The sequence below is a fragment of the Vombatus ursinus genome, unplaced genomic scaffold (genome assembly GCF_900497805.2).
Source record: "Vombatus ursinus unplaced genomic scaffold, bare-nosed wombat genome assembly UNPS02000580.1, whole genome shotgun sequence".
NCBI classification, from domain to species: Eukaryota; Metazoa; Chordata; class Mammalia; order Diprotodontia; family Vombatidae; genus Vombatus; species Vombatus ursinus.
The window spans coordinates 17,158,124-17,176,637 of NW_020940358.1; the positions used below are offsets into that span (position 1 = coordinate 17,158,124).

The window sequence follows — 18,514 nt, forward strand, 5'->3', positions numbered from 1 at the left end:
TTTTTTTTTTAGGCAATTGGGGTTAAATGACTTGGCCAGGGTCACACAAATAGTAAATGTCAAGTGTTTGGTCCGAGGCTGGATTTGAACTCAGGTCCTCCTGACTTCAGGGCCAGTGCTCTATCCACTGTGCAACCTAGCTGCCCATGGACAGTGGCTGTCTTTTACCTTTCTTTGTATCCTCACACTTAGCACAGTGCCTGGCACATAGTAGGAGCTTAAGAAATACTTGCTAACTGGCTGGTTTAGGCTCTTGAGCAAATATAAACTTGTTGGGGGAGTGTGTTATTTTCATTTTCATTTCACAATTTGAATACATAGAATTTTAGAATATCAGAGTTGCCAGGGGCCTCAGATGCCATCTAGTTCAGACCTAAATGGTCTCCCTTCTTATAGCATCCCTGACAAGTGGTCTTCCAATCTCAGAAGACCTCTAGTCATGGGAAGTTAGAAGTTGGTTTTGTTCTCTCTACAGTTTCTACCTACTGGTCCTAGTTTTTGCCTCTGAGGCAAAACACAAGAAGTCCACAGTTCTTTAGAATTTAGATATCTGAAGACTACAATCATGTACCCTGCCAGTATCCTTCCTCTCCCCTACCCTCAGTTTCCTCAAGTTGCCTTTTCTCTAACCTTTGGTCTAGTTGCTTTTGGAAGTACCTGGAACCTGGAACTATATCCAAAAATCAAATGGGCTATTTCAAGATGTTGTGGATTCTCCCCTCATTAAGAAGTCTTTGAATAAATCTTGGATGATCATTTGTCAACCACAGTGTGTTATAGTAGGATTCCATTTGCTGAATGGCCATTGAAGTCCCTTCCAACCCTGAATCGAAATTAGTACTGATTCTGAACCATAATACTTGGAGTCAATTCTGGCTTCATCATTTACTAGCTATATGACCTTCAGCAAGTCATTTATACCCATTTTAGTTGATTTGGAAACTGAGTTTCAAAGAGCTTAATACTTAACAATAGTGCTCTATAAATGGGAGTTGTTCTAACCACTACATTTTGTTAGGACCACACTAGGACATTCTGTAAGAACAGTAGGGTTTAAATTCAACAATGCTTTGCTTCAGTCACAGCAGGAAAGAAAAATTCTAAGCACATGCTTGCTGGGATGGATTTGCTGTTGTAAGTTCATGTAATCCTGAATACCTAGCTGTTGTGTGGCACCGATTCAGTGAGGCCATGATGTGGGGAAAGCAGGAACAAATCAGTTTTATCTATCAATAAAGAACTAACCTCCAGTGAAATCCCACACAGTGTGAAAGGGTTTTCAGATGCTGTCAGACAACCTAGACAAGTCCAGAGGGATAAACTCTGATGAGGAAGTCCCTCCTAGAACTAACTCTTTCTCATTCTCCCTCTCTTGCCATTCTCCGCTGCCAAGACTTGTCGCTAGATGAATGTGCTGTGTATTAGCAAAGACAGGTTAGAAAAACCTATGGATCTTCAATTGGGACAGATGCCTCCAGTGAGCCCTGTTTATGTGGCGGGTGAAGAGGTAGCACTGACTTCAATACAACTGCATAGGGTTTGATTTAAGGGCACTGGGAAAGTTCCTTCTCCCCATACTGTCTCCTCCATCGGACGTGTCATTGTTTTAGAAATTTCCACATGAATTATAGAATGTCAAAGTTGAAAGGGATCATGGGAGCGTAAACTAAAAGTAAGAGATCCCTCAATGACCATCTGGTCCAACTTCCTCATGTTGCAGATGTGGAAGCAAAGGCTCCTAAGGGCAAATGAATTGTTCAGCATCACACAGCTAGTTATGAAAAAGTATATTTGTGATCTTAGCACAGTATAGTCTGTATACTTGTTGACTTAGGACTAGAACACTAGGATCCTTGCTGCTTCAAACATGTCATGTTCTCTGTGTGTGACTGGTTTAATGTTACTGTCTTTTGTTCAATAGTACTATGTTTTGTTTAATATGATTAATGTTACTGGGATAAATGAAAATAAAACAAATAAGAAAACTGCCTTCTTTGAAAGGGCCAGAACATTTAGAATAAATCAATGATGCAGTTGAGTGTTCACACGTCCTGCTTCTGAATTGTGTTTCATCTAGGTCAAGTCACCTACCTTCTTTATGTCCTAGTGGCCATATTCTGTAGATGGAATACCTTTGTCTGTACCTGATTATTTCATTCTTTCATATGTTGGTGGGTCTGCAGCTCACTGATGTGGGTTCTCCCTCCAGCAATACAGCTTACGACCTATCCATCTAAGCCTGTGTGGACGTATCTCTTGTCCATATCCTCCTGGAAATCCTTTATATTGGGTTCTCCCAGTGGGCTGAGGGCTTTCTCTTGCCATTAAATGGATATCAGTGGAACACAAGAGTGTCTCTGACTGATAGCTCAAGCTATCAGCTGATCAACTAGTCTTCAATCACTTACTAGGCACTTATTATGTGCTAGGGACTATACTAAGCACTGGCCTTATGAATATAAGCAGAAAGAAAGATAGTCCCTTTTATCAAAGAGCTTACATTCTAATGGAAGAAAACAAAACATAAAAGGAAGGGGTGAGGGAATAAATTATCTACATGGGGACATAGTAAAGAAAGTCCGGAGAGTCAGGAAAATAGCCTGGAGAGGAATGAAATCATGGAGGGCCTAAGCATTTTCCTTTGAATGGAAGTTCTGGGAGGAACCAGCCAAGAGGGAGAATCCACAGGGGTGGAGGGTGCTTATAGAATTTATTAAGCTCTTGCTATCAATCAATCAACTAAAAAGCATTTCCTAAGTTCCTGCTATGTTCCAGACACTGCGCTAAGTTCTGAGTATTCAAAGAGAATGATGAATCATTCCCTTCTCTCTGGAAGCTTATAGTCTTTGCTTTTGCTATTTGACTAGTCTTCCCCCCCACCCCCGGCCCTAATCATATATCTCTCTAATGACATCTTTTATGATGCTACACTTGTGCAATTACTCATTTGAAATACATATGTGTATGTTTTATATACATGTGTGTGTGTGTGTACACATACACACATATATACAGAGAGAGAGAGACAGACACACACACCCAGAGAAAGAAAGAGAGAGAGAGAGAGAAGAGAGACAGAGAGAGAAGAGAGACAGAGAGAGAAAGAGACAGACAGACAGACATGGTAAATGTAACCAAGCTGCTATACATACATATATACATACACACATATATATTATATATACACACACACACACATATTAGTCTATATATATGTGTGTGTGTATATCTCTATCTATATGGAGCAGTTAGGTGGCACAGTGGATAGAACATCAGGCCTGGAGTCAGGAATACCTGAGTTCAAATTCGACCATAGACACTTAGTAGCTATGTGACCCTCATCTGTAAAATGAGCTGGAGAAGGAAATGGCAAACCTCTCTAGTATCTTTGCCAAGAAAACCCCAAATGGGGTCATAAAGAGTCAGACACAACTGAAATGACTGAACAACAATGACATACTTATATAAGGAAATATGTATTTATATAGCAGCCTGGTTACACCCATCATGTACCTCTCCTTTGCCTTTTGCTCTTCCAGTCTTCTAATTGCCCAAATAAGAACACACAAATAAAGATTATCAAGATAAATTCTTTCATCTAGTGATGGGGTATCTGATGGCATAAGAGGTAAAGAAAGAAGGACCAAGGGAGGAAGGGAAGCAGGGAGTGTTGACCATCATCGTTCATTGGAAATAACCTCAACCAATGCTAAACATTTATGGTTCCAATGGTAGGAAATTATTTTTTCCTGCTTAGATATTTGATAGGAAGCAATTAACACAGCAGCTTTCTCCAAGGCCCAGAGTTGTCAGGAAAGAAGGATGTCTCTGAGTGGCAGTCTCATGGAACCTGGCCTATTTAATGCTGTAGTGCCTCATCATTATAGGCTTTCTGAGTGAAAGAATTAGGCATTTGGGTACCAGCATCTCTCTACATGCTCCCAAGATGGAGGATGTATATGTACCTAGCCCTCATTCTTACTTCTTGATCTTGCTCCCAGAATACTCAGTGAACAATTTCAAAAGGCTTTATATACTTTGTGAGCTCGGCAGCCATGGGATTCCGGGAAATTATCTATCTTCATGGCCACCTTGACTCAGGGCCAGATTCTAACTTGGTATTAAAGGGGTAACACAGGATTTTATGGTCGACTGGGAACCTGAAAGATAATCTGTCAGGGGTGGGGAATCTGTGGCCTTGAGGCTGCAGGTTCCCCACCCCTGATTTCTAGTTCAATCCCCTTATTTTACAGATGAGAAAACTGAAGCCCAGAGACTTCTGGGCTCAAGTTAAGTGACTTGTCCAAGGATATACAGGTAGTAAGTGAAGATGTGACGCTCTTCCTAGACTAGAATTAGGTTTTGCTCATATTTGTTCCCTTCCTCAGTGCCTTTCTCAGAGACTTGCATTTAGTGGAAGCTTGATAAATATTTCTTACATTAAGCTGATTGTAGTGACTGTTTCAGGACAGAGAAGAGAGAGGCAGCTCTGACTTTGAGTTGACATGATGTGACAGTGACCCCTTTTAAGTTGAATTGACTTCCTGCTAGTGACTCCTCAGGCCTGGGGCTTTAGGCTCCAGAATTAGTGGGCACCCACATGTGCATTTATATTTCAGTGCCTGGGAGACCATAGACAGACTTGTTTATTTATTGTTGTAGAACAGATCTAAGGACTGCTTTGGTGGCAAATAGCTTAGGGAAGCAAACCAGGAGGGGATTGTGCCTTTGAACTGATGGACAAATTTTGGTCTTGTTTATGAACAGCAAAGAGAAGTATGGGTTTTGTCATGAGCTGCTATTTAAAAGCTGAGGTTGCAACTTGACCAGAGTTCAAGTTTCTTCCGGACTTCCTTCTATTACTACACACACACACACACACACACACACACACACACACGGTTTTCTTACCTCATGCCCAACTGGGGAACTAACAAAGATTTCTCCTGGCAATTTCAGTTCCACTGCAAAGCACCCTATATTTGGAAATTGTACAAAGCCCTGTATATTTGATCTCTTGTAGCCTCTCAGTAGGTTTCAAAGGTAGATTAAACTCACCAGACAGGTTGTCGATAGAACATAAAATATGAATGAAATTGTAATTTTGTGGTGGGTCTTGGATATGTAACTATATTGCAGCAGAAATGTGTCACACCTGGGAGGACTGGGTGAGCAGATCTATGCCAATGTGTGCCTTGTCTTTTTTTGTTCCAGCTCAGCCAAGAAAAACTCAAGAAAATAATGAACATGGTGAAAAATAAAGAATTGAGCATCCAAGGAGCCTTGGAGTTGGCAGAAAAAGAGAAAGGCCCTGAAGAGGAAGGGGTGGAATTGAATGACCCATTGGTAAGGTTGTGTGTTGGGGTTCAGCATTTATGTATGCAACACTTAATACAGAATTTTGTGTTTAATCCATATTATGATAAAATTAACCTTATATGAACAGATGTTGATAGTGACATCAATAATACTTTGATCCCTTTATTAGTATATTTAGATATACAGCTACATGCTATAGTGTATGGGGAGCTGGATCATGAGTCAGAAAGACCTGAGTTCAAATCCAGCCTTTGACAATTATTAGTGATGTGACTCTGAGTCAGAGGCAGAATCAATAAACTATTATACAGCACCTCTATATACCAAATACTATGCTAAGGTAAGAAAGGATAAAAGGAAAGACTTAAGTTACTCCCTGACCTCAAGGAGCTCACAATCTAATGGGGGGAGAAAACATATAAAAAGAAGTTGAAAAGGAGTAAAGAGGAGGTTAACTGAGAATGAAACTGGAGTGGGAAATGATCTGAGAAGATTGGAGTTTCTGAGCTGATTTCACCTTACAAAGTGATGAATTTCTGGATATGATGAAGTCCAGGAAAGCAGCCAGATAGGAAATGATGGTCCAATTACTTGGCCTCTGTCTGCTCCAGTTTCCTTATCTGTAAAATGAGGACAATAATAGCACCTACATCCCAGGGTTGTTGTGAGGATCAAATGAAATGTTTTTCAAGCACTTTGCAAACTTTAAGACATTAAATAAATGTTAGCTCATTATTATTCCCCAAAGCTTCAGCATAATTTTAAGATATTTAAGTTCAAAACTTTACCAAAGCTTTGAGAATTAATCCTGGATTTAATTGGTGAAGGTAACACCTTGGCAAGAATCCTGCTACCAAAACAAGTCAGCACCTAACTTGCAAAAAAGGTGCTGACTTGCATTGGTAGTGGTATTCTCACCTAGGTATAACCTTTACCAATTGAATCGCAGATTAATTCTCAATTCCTAATAAATAATTCAATAATTGTAATAATGCATGTTCAGTACTGCTCATTAATTCTGATTTTTTTCACTTTATATTATTTCACGTGGACGCTTCCATGTTTTTGTGTAGGGTTAGGTTTTTCATTTTGAAAAACAGTGCCCATAGTAACAATAACATAGTTCACATTTATAAATTACTTTCCATATGAGTGAGGGAGGTAGGGCAAGGAGCATGCTCCTCATTTTACAGACAAAAGTACTAGGCTCAGAGGGTTGAAGCAGTTGCCCGTGTCTCACAGCTAATAAGTGACAGAAGGCCTACTTGAACAAAGGTCTTCTGATTCCAAGCTCTGTGCTCTTTGTATTACTCTGCTGTGTGCCTCTCAAGATGCCATTGTACTGCCATGTTACCATCTGTTTAGCCACTGGACATTGAAATTGTTTCAAGCTTTTTTTCTTGAGGAGGGAAGCTCCTGAGAGTCCTTTATGCTTTCTTTCTCTTGACTCTAGGGGGAAAATAAAGACATTCTCTACCTGGTATTCTTAGCTTGAATGATTGCATGAGAACTAGGATACATTTGCCTACATCTATGAGTTAAACCTAGAAATGAGCTATATTTTAGGTTTCCAGAGAAAACTCGTGTGTGTGTGTGTGTGTGTGTGTGTGAAATAAGCCTAAGATATATGACTTGGGGGCAGCCCCCATGTAAACCCAGAGTTTGGGCTAATGGCCCATGGTTTACACATTATTATGTATGGTTCTGCAACAAATATCTCCCCATATAAAATTTTAAAAAAGCATTTGCTCTGGATTAATTTCAGTATTGAGATGACCAAAACATATCAACAGTTTTAATTCTCTTGTTAAAATATGTTCAGATTGCTTTCTGAAAGAATGCTCCAATTTGCATTACCACTACCAAGTATCTACTTACCCCCAAACCCTAAAGATTAAGCATGACTACTTTTATTCAATTTTAACTATTGAGTATATATGAGGTGAGATGAGCCAAGTGGTGAGATATGGCAACCTTGGGAAGTGTAAGTTTAAAATATGATCTCATTTGCTGAATAATATAGAGGAGGATTACATAATATTAGAAGCAACACTTTGAAATTTCAATGGTCATTTTTATGTTCAACAGTTTCTTCAGTTGTGTCTGACTCTTTGCTACCCCTTTTGGGGCTCTCTTGGCAAAGACACTGGAGAAGTTTGCTATTTCCTTCTCTAGGTCATTCTACAGATGAGGAAACTGAGGCAAACAGGGTTCAGTGACTTACCCACAGTCACATAGCTGGTAAGTGTCTGAGACCAAATTTGAGCTCAGGTGTTCCTGACTCCAGGCCCAGAGCTCTATCCACTGTGCCACCTAGTGCCCAATAATCATGTGGTTGTGCCAATATGACCATTCTTTCCAATTATTCGGACTACTGCCTAGCCATACCCTTTTATAACTGCGTGACTCTTGTCCATGTACTCATATAAATCTTCCATATGGGATCTATTCAATGGTGCTGGTGCCTTTTTCTAATTTTATTGACATTGTATGAATCCTAACAGAACACTCAGGGTGTTCATTTGTTATTCCTCACCCTTGCCACACAACTGTCTCACCTTTTTTTCTGGTCATTCATCTCTCTTCTTGAAGAATTCTTGTTTGGTGATGTGTTGCAGCCTACTGATAATTCCCATGTGCTTTTCATTCCCCTTTGAGTGACCCTTAACTTGAATTCTTCAAGGTCTGTGGTATGCCATAAGTCATAGTCATACAGCATCTCCAGAGGAATATTTTAAAATGGGCCTTTTTTCTAGCAATATGTTTCTAGTACATAAGCAATAAGTGATATTGACTTACAAAAAAATAGTAGATGAAGAAAAACAAAGGTGCAGAGTGCTGGGCATGAGGTTCCACTATGGCAAATATTCCAAAAGGGGAATATGTCGCCTTGAGAGGTGGTCAGGCTCTCCTTTTTGGAAGACTTCAGGCAGAAGCTGAATTACTGCTTGGTAGGTATATTATGGTGGGGATGCCTTTCTTTTATGGAATAGGCTAGATGGCTACTGAGGTTCTTTCCAAATGTTTTCGAATGTTGTGATTCATTTGCATATGAAATATAGATATGAAGTGCAAAAGATCTTCTTGCATGTCTCTGTTGATCCATTTCATCAATCAATAAACATTTATCAAGCACCTACTATGTGCCAGGCACCATGGAGGTACAAAAAGAGGCAAAAGACAATCCCTGCCCTCAGGGAGCTTACTATCTAATGGGAGAGATAACATACAAACAAATATATACAAAGCAAGCTCTGTGCAGGATAAATAGGAAATTAATAACAGATGAAAGGCACTAGAATTAAGAGGGGTTGGGAAAGGTTTCCAGTAAAAGATGGGATTTTAGTTGAGACTTAATGGAAACCAGAGAAATCAGTGGGTGGAACTGAGTAGGGAGACCATTCTAGGCATGGGAAACATCCCCAAGAAATGCCTGGAGCCCATAGATGATGTGTCTTGTTCATGCAACAGCTAGGAAGCCAGTGTCACTGGATTGAAGAGTATGTGTCAGGAAGTAAGGTGCAAGGAGATTGGAAAGGCTGTAGGGGGCTAGCTCACGAAGGGCTTTGAGTGCCAAATAGAGCATTTTGTATTTGTTCCTGTAGGCAGTAGGAAATCATGGAGTTTATGAGTAGGGAAGTGGGATGTGACATGATTGGACCTGTGCTTTAGGAAAATCACTTTAGTAGCTGAATTGAGGATGAATTGGAGTGGGGAGAGACTTAATTTACCAGCAGGCTATTGGAACATGTCTTCAGAGTCACACAACTGACACAGAGTTATGGAGGATGAATAATTCAACTGGGTCTGATACTGATTACCAAAAAAACCCCAAAAACCAAAACCAAAAAAAAAAAGCATGTTTTGCTCAGTAGAAGAAAGTAGAGCCTTAAAAATTATCCTTAAACAAGACATTTTTTTTAATTTCAGGAATTCTGGGTTTTAATTATGCTTTTTAATTGAGTAACTATCTAAAAATTATTTTTCAATCAATAAACATTTATTTTTTCCCTTCTACCCTCTTCCACTAAAAGAAGAAAAGGCCTTTGTAACAAATATAGATAATTAATCAACATAAATTCCCACATTGGCCATTCTTTAAAATGTATGTATTATTGAGGCCATTACTTTTCTTTCAGGAGGTGAGTAGTATACTTTGCTGTAAGTCCTTTGGAATCATGGAATGTGAGAATGTAAGCAACTTTTCCTTGTTTAGTCCCTTAAGATTATTTACTTTCATTTGCTTTTTATGTTTCTCTTGACTGCTCTGTGCACGTTTCAAAGTTTCTACGCAGTTCTGGTCTTTTCATTAGGAATGCTTGGAAGTCATCCATTATGTTAAAGATCCATTCTTTCCCCTGAAGAATTACACCCAGTTTTCCTGAGTAAGTTATTCTTGGTTGTAATCCAATATCCTTTGCCTCCTGGAATATTGCATTCCAAGCTCTTTGCTCCTTATTATAGTGACTGCTAAGTTGTGTGTGATGCTGACTATGGCTCCTTGGTATTTGACTTATTTCTTTCTGGCTGTTTGCTGTATTTTTTTTCCTTTGATCTCAAAACTCTGGGTTTTAGCTATAATGTTCTTAGGAGTTTTCATTTTGGAGTTCCAGGGGAAGATCAGTTGATTCTTTCTATTTCCATTTTTCCCTCTTGTTCTAAGAGATCTGGACAGTTTTATTTTATAGTTTCTTGAAATATGATGTCTAAGTTCTTTTTTTTCCTTTTGATCATGACATTCAGTTAGTCCAGTGATTCTTAAATTTTATCTTTTCAGTTTTTTTCCCAGGTCAGTTGTTTTTGCTGTGAGATACCTTATATTTTCTTCCATTTTTCAGTCTTTTTACGTTATTGCTTGGGTAAGGTTTTGTACCATTTGTGCTAAGATTTTAATTACTTTTTTAATTCTTTCTTCCATAGCTCTAATTTCTTTTCCATTTCCCCCCTCTAGCACTCATTTAATTTATAAAACATTTTAAAACTCTTTAAAAAATTCTTCCTTAAACTCTTCCAGAAACTCTGGTTGAATTTGTGCCCAAGCAGTGTTTGGGACTATTCTCTTCTTTTGGCCTTATGTCTTGAACATCTCTGCCACCATAACAGTTTTTTATGGTGGGCTTTTTTTATTTGCTCATTCTTCCAGCTTATTGCCTGATTTCGGACTTTACATTAGGACCAGCCTCTTCTTACTTCTGTAGGGAATGATTGGGCCGAACTTGTGTCCTCTCTGGTCTTGCTGCTACTTTCTTAGAGTTTTGAGTGTTTTGTTATTCTAGGATCTTGGGGATAGCTCAGTCTGGAAACCTGAAAACTTTTAAAGTGGCATGCCCAGGGCAGAGTCTGATTGCTACTCTCCTGGTATATGCTCTGAAAATGATCTGGGTTTGGGTAAAGCAACTCACCTGTGGCATTGCCCCAGTTGAAATCACAGTAGAGTGCCACTGCTCTCAGCCTCTACCAACCAGCTGGAAAGATCTTCTGGTTCAGGTTGACTGAACTGCAGGGTTCTTTTTGGTCTAGGATTCTTGCTCTGGTTATTCTGCTGCTGGCTTAAGACTAGACTGGAAGCTAAAACTGAGACCCTGCTCTACTCCTGGAATTAGAGCCACAGAGCTGCTACTTGGTTTTGAGCTTGCTGTTTGCTCAGTATATAGCTTGGGGCCCATAACCATCCTCATCCTAGATTGCTACTCCTACACACAGATCCCCTTCTCACACCACCCCTGACTCTATTACCTGGAACTGGGTAGAGAATAACGAAGCTGCCATTTGACACCTATTCCTGCATCCTGCACAAGGTTAATTCCGTCTGTGCTGGACTTGGGACCTCTTCTTGTCCTGGTTCACAGAATCTTCCTTCACTACCTGTGCTCTGTATGGTCATTTCTGGCTACATCCTGTCCCCAGTGCCTGTAGACCTCTCTGTCCATCTCACTATGTTGTCTTAGACTGGAAAAATGATTCACTATGATGTCTTTTTTGGATCTCGCTTTCAAGATCTAATCTGGTGTGTATTCTAGATTATGTTTAGAGGAATTGAGGGGAATAAGTTGGCTGTACTTCTTCCTGCTACTCTGCTATCTTGGCTCTGTCTCCATAAGATGCAATTTTATAGGGATCAATGCAAGTTTTCTACTTAGGTAAAACAAAAAATCAATGTCACAAATACAGCATGGGAGAAATATGGCTTGAAAAGTTTCCCCAAAAAAGCTCTTGGGATTTTAGAGAATGCAAGCTCAACCTCAGTTGACTATATCTATCATCTTATTATCCTATGATTCTTTGAATGGTGACATGGTAGCCAAAAGTGATAATGTAATGTAGATTGCATGGGAAAAATAAATAAACAAACAAACATACATATGCAGGATTAGGAAGGTGATAGTCCTATTGTATGTTGCCCTGGAAGGATAATATATCTTTTAAAAATGTTATTTTCATTTATAAAACCAGATACTTTCTGACATTGAAACATTTGACAGTGCCAAGAATTTTGGTGGGGAGAACTTTTCTGATTGTTGCTAGTGTTGCTGAGGAGAATGGGGCTATACATCTGCAAAGTCAGGTGCCATGTTTCATCTCCACTAGGGTAATTTCCTTGGATTGGCTGTGGACTAGTCTGGAAGCAGGGATGGTAGGCTAGATGCCAGAAGGATTGCTATTCTTGGGTTCTTGGATGTAGGATCTTAGACTGTCTCCTTCAGGCTGTGGTGATCCACATAGTATAGGGGTGGTTTGGCCCACCTGGAACAGGCTGCCTCCCATTTCTCACATAGGGTACCTTGCTGTGTCAACTAAGCTGGTTTCGCTAGATGAATCATACAGGATCAGAGGGTATGGAAAGGTTTCTCTTTGTATAGGTCAAGGCAGAATGAGATCATGGTTCTCTTGAAGTATGGAAGAAGGGGTAATGAAACATTTATATTGGGTTTACAAAGCTTCTCAGTCTCCTCTCTTTCATTGTTATGGGATAGAGGACAGAATGCTCTCATTCTGCGAGTACTCTATGCTCTGGCTTTCATGAGGTAAGCCCCTATAAGTCCTAATGGGCTCACCCTCTTCTCTCACCCTTTGGTCACTGTGTAGCAATGCTTGACTACAGGAAAGTGTTAGATGTTCAGGCTAATTAGGAATGTCAGGTTACATAAAATCAGTTTTCTGAAATGTCTGTTATTGAAGGCATAGGTTAGTCTGTGTATATAGGTAGTGGCTCACTACAGATAAGGGCAAACACAGGAACAAGGAATGGCAAAGTCATGGATAGGGTTTCCAAGTGTTTTTGTATTACCAGCAATATGTAGAATTATCAAGTCAGCTGGTGGTGTGGTGCACAAGTAATTTTCCAATGGGAAGAGAAAACTCTGCAGCCTTGTACCACCTCTACCATAGTCTGCCTTTGCCAGAAGCTAACAGGCAAAAGAGAAAAGAAGGGGATAGGGAAGAGTGTTTTCACAGGCACAGCTAGGGTAAAAGTATGCTTCAGTTTAATATTGGTGATGATAGATATTACATTAGAAATCTTAGTGAGATCAGACTATGAAGTCTCTGCTTTCAAGGGCCTTTCACTTGAAATAAATATAGAAAAAGAACAATTGTTAGCTGTTAGGAGCCTTTGTTAGGTGCAGAGTCTAAGATGAAAAGAGGAAAGTGAGGCATACCTTGCCCTCTCATCATATCCCCTGAGACAACATGTATATTTTGAGAAGCGTGGTAGCATTTCATAGCAATTACTGAAAGTGGAACAACAACTGAGTAGCAATACTTTTACTTGTGACATTACACTAACTGTATCTGTTGAAGGGGGGAGGATTATGCCTCATTCCAGATGTGTTTTGGTCTGCAGGCCAAAAAGCTTGGTTAGATGGTGCTTTCAAAAATAAACAGGAAGCTGTGAGTTAATCAAGTCCAAAAAATGAGTTTAGCTTCCACCCAACTGTACTTATGATCATAGATTTAAAGTAATATTGGAACTCAGATAGCTTCTTTTCCAATCTCCTCATTTTACAGATGAGAAAATTGAGTCCAAAAGAGGGGAAATGACCTTCTCAAGCATATAGTTAGTAAGTGGCGAAGCCAGAATTACTAGACTGGGTACCATATAAGTCAAATAGATTATAAGCCCCAGATGGCAGGAAGTGAGAATAGTCAATCAAGTATTCAAAGTATTTATTAAGCACTTACTTTATGCCAGGCACTGTAGTAGGCATTAAGGTTATCAAGACAGAAAAGAAATAGTGGATGACTCAGATCGAGAACCTAGTTTATTGGAAAGATGGTGGTACTTTCAACAAAATTAGGGAAGAAGGAATGGCTTTTGGGGAAAAGTTAATGAGTTCTATTGTAGAAACAATGAATCTAAGATTCCTATAGGACAGGCAGCTGGAAATTTTCCATAGTGAGTTGGTGATACAGTAATGGAGCTCTGGAGAAAAGCTAAGGCTGGATACTTAGATCTTGGAGTTCTCTGCATAGAGATGATAATTATATTAGAGAAAAGGCTCCCAACCCATGGACTGTGAATCCCTAGCCTTACACAGACCAACCATTGGCATTATACATCTTACTTGTCTACAACAAAATATGTAGCATTACTCAGTAGAATAAGTAATCAAACATATCTTGTGTGGACTGAATAAATACTATGCCTTTTACATGTATGTATTAACTATTTTAATAGTATTTTTTCCAATTACATGTAAAGACAATTTTTAACATTCATTCTTTCAAAAAAAGATGAATTACAAATTGTCTCCCTCCTTTCTTTACCATTTCCTCCTAGATTGTATATGTGTGATCTATGTATTACTATTTTTCAAATCTCATCTCATCTGGGAAGCTTTCCCCAATGCTCCTCCACTCTCTCCTCACCAGCTGAAAGTGGTCCTATATTCTCTGAAGTATATTCTAGGCCACTCAGCAGAGCCTTACTAATTCACATTGTAGCTATTTTTTTTTCATGTAGATTCATCTTACCCTTCACCAAAGCCCTACTTGTATACCTCATCATGACACAGTAGCTCATAGTGATCTTGAGCTCTTGAAGGTTATGCCTATGGGGTATTCTGAAGGCATTAGCCATTTCCAACTCAACCAAGATGGAAAGACTTTGAGTTTAAGAATGATGAGTCTGTTGTCTGACATCTGTCATCTGCGGACTCTCCTAAGTGCTGAGAATCTCATCACCATTAAGTTTGCTGAAAGAGGATAAATTTGGAGAGCACAGCAATAATCAAAAACCATATGCTAGGTACTGCATTCTATATCAGTGCATGAAAAACCATTCCAGCCAATTCAATTCAATTGAACAAACCTTTATCAAGCCACCTATCATGTTCCAGGCACTGCCCTCAAGGAGTTTACAATCTGATGGGGAAGATAACACATAAAAGGAAGTTGAAAAGTAGGGTGGAGAGGTTGGGGGGAGGGACCAGGGAGAAAAGAGAGAGGACATGGGGGGCATGTTGTTGTACCATGGAATCAAAGTCAAGCAGAGCTGTTGCTGAAGAATGGAGTCACCAAGAAGGTTGTGAGCCCTCTAAAAGGAAGGCTTTGGAAGGAGTTTAGTGCTCTGCCCTCCAGCCCTCCAGAGGGGAGAAGCAACTGAAGTGAATTGAGAAAGTATACCATATACAGCTAGGTGGAAGTGGAGGTAGTTAAGTGGTTCAGTGAAGAACTCAAACTTGATAGAGTTCTGGGCCTGGACTCAGAAAGACCTGAGTTCAAATCCAATCTCAGACACTTACTAGCTGTGTGACCTTGGGCAAGTCACTTAACCTCTGTTTGTCTTAATCCACTGGAGAAGGAAATGGCAAACCACTCCAGTATCTTTGCCAAGAAAACAACATGGACAGTATGATCCATGGGGTCTTGAAGAGTTGGAACACAATTGAACAACAACCGAGTATATAGAGTCATTATTCATGGCAATTGAGATTTCATTTCATCAGCTTATCCTGGTGGGGAAGGAATGGTGTTCCTTAAAGTTGAAGTCAAGCAGAGCAGCTGAAGGAAAATGTCAAATCATAGTTCCTCAGAGTATTGCAGGATATGTTTCGTCAACCCAGATTTGTAAGCTTCTTGGGGATGGGCTTTTTGCCTTATTCATCTTTCACTCTTCCAAAGTCCATACTCCAGTGCCTTATACATAGTAGGACATCAATATACATTTGACTTTGTTAATGATAATACTAAATTACCCACTCTAAGGAGCACAGACTTGGAAATATTCATAGCAGCCCCTTTTTTGTGGTAGTATAGAAACGGAAACAGTGGGTTCCCATAAATTGGACAAGTCCTAGACAAATTGTGGTACATGAATATAATGGGATATAATTGTGTTCAAAGAAACAATTATTATGAAGAATTCTGAGATACAGAGAGAATGAAATAAGCAGAACCAAGAAAACAATATGCATGAGGATGACAACATAAATGGAAAGAACAATGAAATGAAACTGAGTACTGCATAATTACAATGACTAAGCTTGGTCTTAGAGGAAGGAATCAAGCATTTATTAAGCACCTCTCATGTGCCAGACACTGTGCTGTTTTAGAAATGTTATCTCACAACAATTTAATTCTTAAAACTCTAGGAGACAGGTGCTACAATTATCCTCATTTTACATTTGAGGGAACTGAGGCAAATAAAGGGCCAATTACATGTCCATGGTTATATAGTTAGCAAGTATCTGAGGCAAGATTTGAACTCAGCTCTTCCTAACAATAGGCTCAATGTTCTATCCATTGCATACCCTAGCTGCTTGGAGAAGAGGTGAGAAAATGCACCTCCCTCCCTTCAATGTGCAGGTGGGGAACTATGGGTTAAGAACTTCACATACACTGTCAGACATGGTTAATATGTTGGTTGGTTTTGCTGAATTGCCCGTCCCCCATTTTATTTTTTTGTTATAAGGGAGGGTTTGTTGAGTAAGGGAATAGGGGAGACATATCTTTCAAAATGAATGTGATATAAAACCAAAAGTGTTAACTTAAAAAATAAGATACTGAATTAATCTAGGATTATAGCTGCATTTCATAGTTGCATATTTTTCTAACCAAAAAGGTTAGCATAGTGCAATAGAAAGTATTCTGGATTTGGAATCTGAAGCCCTGAGTTCAGATCTTAACTCTTCCACTTAGTACCTATGTCACCTTGAACAGGTTACTCATTACCACTGTTACAAGTTTGTCATCTTTATAATGAAAATGGGATTTGGATTTGATGAGCTCTAAGAGCCATTTCAGCTTTCAATCTATAATCTTGGATGCCTTCTAGTATTAGCACCTAAGTACGTTTAGGGACATGGTTTCTACAACACAAGACTCTTCTGAACTGAATATTTTTGGAGGGATGTTAAGCTCCTTTTCTTGGTTTTATTTTTCTCCCAAAAGGAAAAAAAGTCTATCTCCTTAGTCAGTACAGTAAGGGCAATATTAAAAAACTGCGAATGTGCTAACCACAAAAATCTAAAAATCTTTCACGCCAGAGAAGCTGTTAGTGGGTTTAGGAGAAGGGCGTTTCGCCCCAGGGGCTACTGGGTACTTTGTCTAAATATCTTTTCTGTTTGCTTCTTTATCCTGTTCAAACACTGCTTTATTAAGGGTGCTGTTTAGATAAGTCTCATTTATAGCATCATAGAACTCTAGCACTGGAAGGAAGAGAGAAAAAACAACAACAACCAGCTAGCAAATTTAAACAGTTTGTTGAGAATAGGAGCAACCACTGCTGCTGAGATGCGGCCTACTGTATGTCTGCAGAGACAAATGAAGAAAATCCAACACACCTATTAAGTATGAAGTTTCCTACTGTGTGCAGGATGTTTTCTGTATTATGTGCTGAGAGGAATATAAAGATAGATACGATTCAAGCTCAATGATGACCCAAATCAAAACTAAGCAGCATTATTTATCGGAAAGAACATCATATTTCAAGTCAGATTCCTGAGTTTGATTCCCAACTCTGCTACTTACTATTTGTGGGCCTAGAGGCAAGTCATTTAACCTCTTTGATCCTCAGTTTCTGCATCTATAAAATACATTTTGGACTAGATTTTTAAGGCAGCTTCTGAGTCTAGATCTCTGATCCTATCATTTTTTTTTGTTAACACTCTTTTAAAAAATTTTGAATTCCAAATTATCTTCTTCCCTCCCACCCTTCTCCTAGCCATTGTGAAGACAAGCATTGTGATATGAATTATACGTGTGAAGTTATGCAAAACACATTTCCACATTTGCCACATTGAAAAAAAACAAACAAAAACAAAAGCATCAAGAAAAATAAAGTGAAAAGTATACTTCAATCTGCACTCAGTTCACCAGTTCTCCCTTTAAGGGTGGATAGCATTTTTCATCATGGGTCCTTTGGAATTTTCTTGGATAATTTTATTGATCACAGTAGCTAAATTTTTTACAGTTGATCCATCATTACAATATTGCTGTTACTATGTACAATGTTCTCCTGGTTCTACTCACTTCACTTTGCATCAATCCATATAAGTCTTCCTAGGTTTTTCTGAAACCATTCTGCTCATCATTTTTTACAGCACAATAATATTCCATCCCAATCTTATACCACAACTCGTTTGTCAGTCATTTCTCAATTGATAGGCATCCCCTCAATTTCCAATTTTTTGCCATCACAAAAGAGCTGCTATGTATATATATGTATACACACACATATTTAAAAATCAGGTCTTTTTTCTTTTGATCTTATCATCCTTAAAAAAATACAAAACAAAAATCAGGTCATAACATTTCACATCAATAAAAGCGCCTATAGGCATTACCACCAGACACTGCCCTCTTCTCCTGATTTCCAATCTACCACATTGTTTAGATGACGGAATGACCCCAAAACACATCTTGGAGGTCAAAAACAACTTAAAACTACACAAAGGAAATTGCAACTGGAATTGGAGCTGTAATATTTTTCCACACTGAATGAAAAGTGACTACCCTCGGATAGATTTTGTGGGTTTACAGCTGGAAGGGATGGTAGAGTCTAAGACTTAATACTTTTATTTAACAGATGAGGAAACTGAGACCCAGAGAGGTCAAAAAATCACAGATATAGAACTGGAAGGGACCACAGGAGTCATTTAGTCCAATCTTTTCATTTTACAGATGAAGAAACAGGTCCAGGGAAGTTGTGTGAATTGCTCGAGATCATGTAGGTAGTCTGTGTCAGAAATAGGAT

The 18,514-nt window shown here is 39.1% G+C and overlaps 1 protein-coding gene across 1 annotated transcript in view; it reads left to right on the plus strand.

Annotated features, from left to right (window-relative positions):
- LOC114032499 overlaps positions 1–18,514 on the plus strand; it is a 119,283-nt gene that overhangs the window by 21,187 nt on the left and 79,582 nt on the right. The window contains exon 2 of the mRNA XM_027847816.1: positions 5,215–5,346. Coding sequence (XP_027703617.1) covers positions 5,215–5,346 — 132 coding nt within the window. The remainder of the gene's footprint in view (positions 1–5,214; positions 5,347–18,514) is intronic.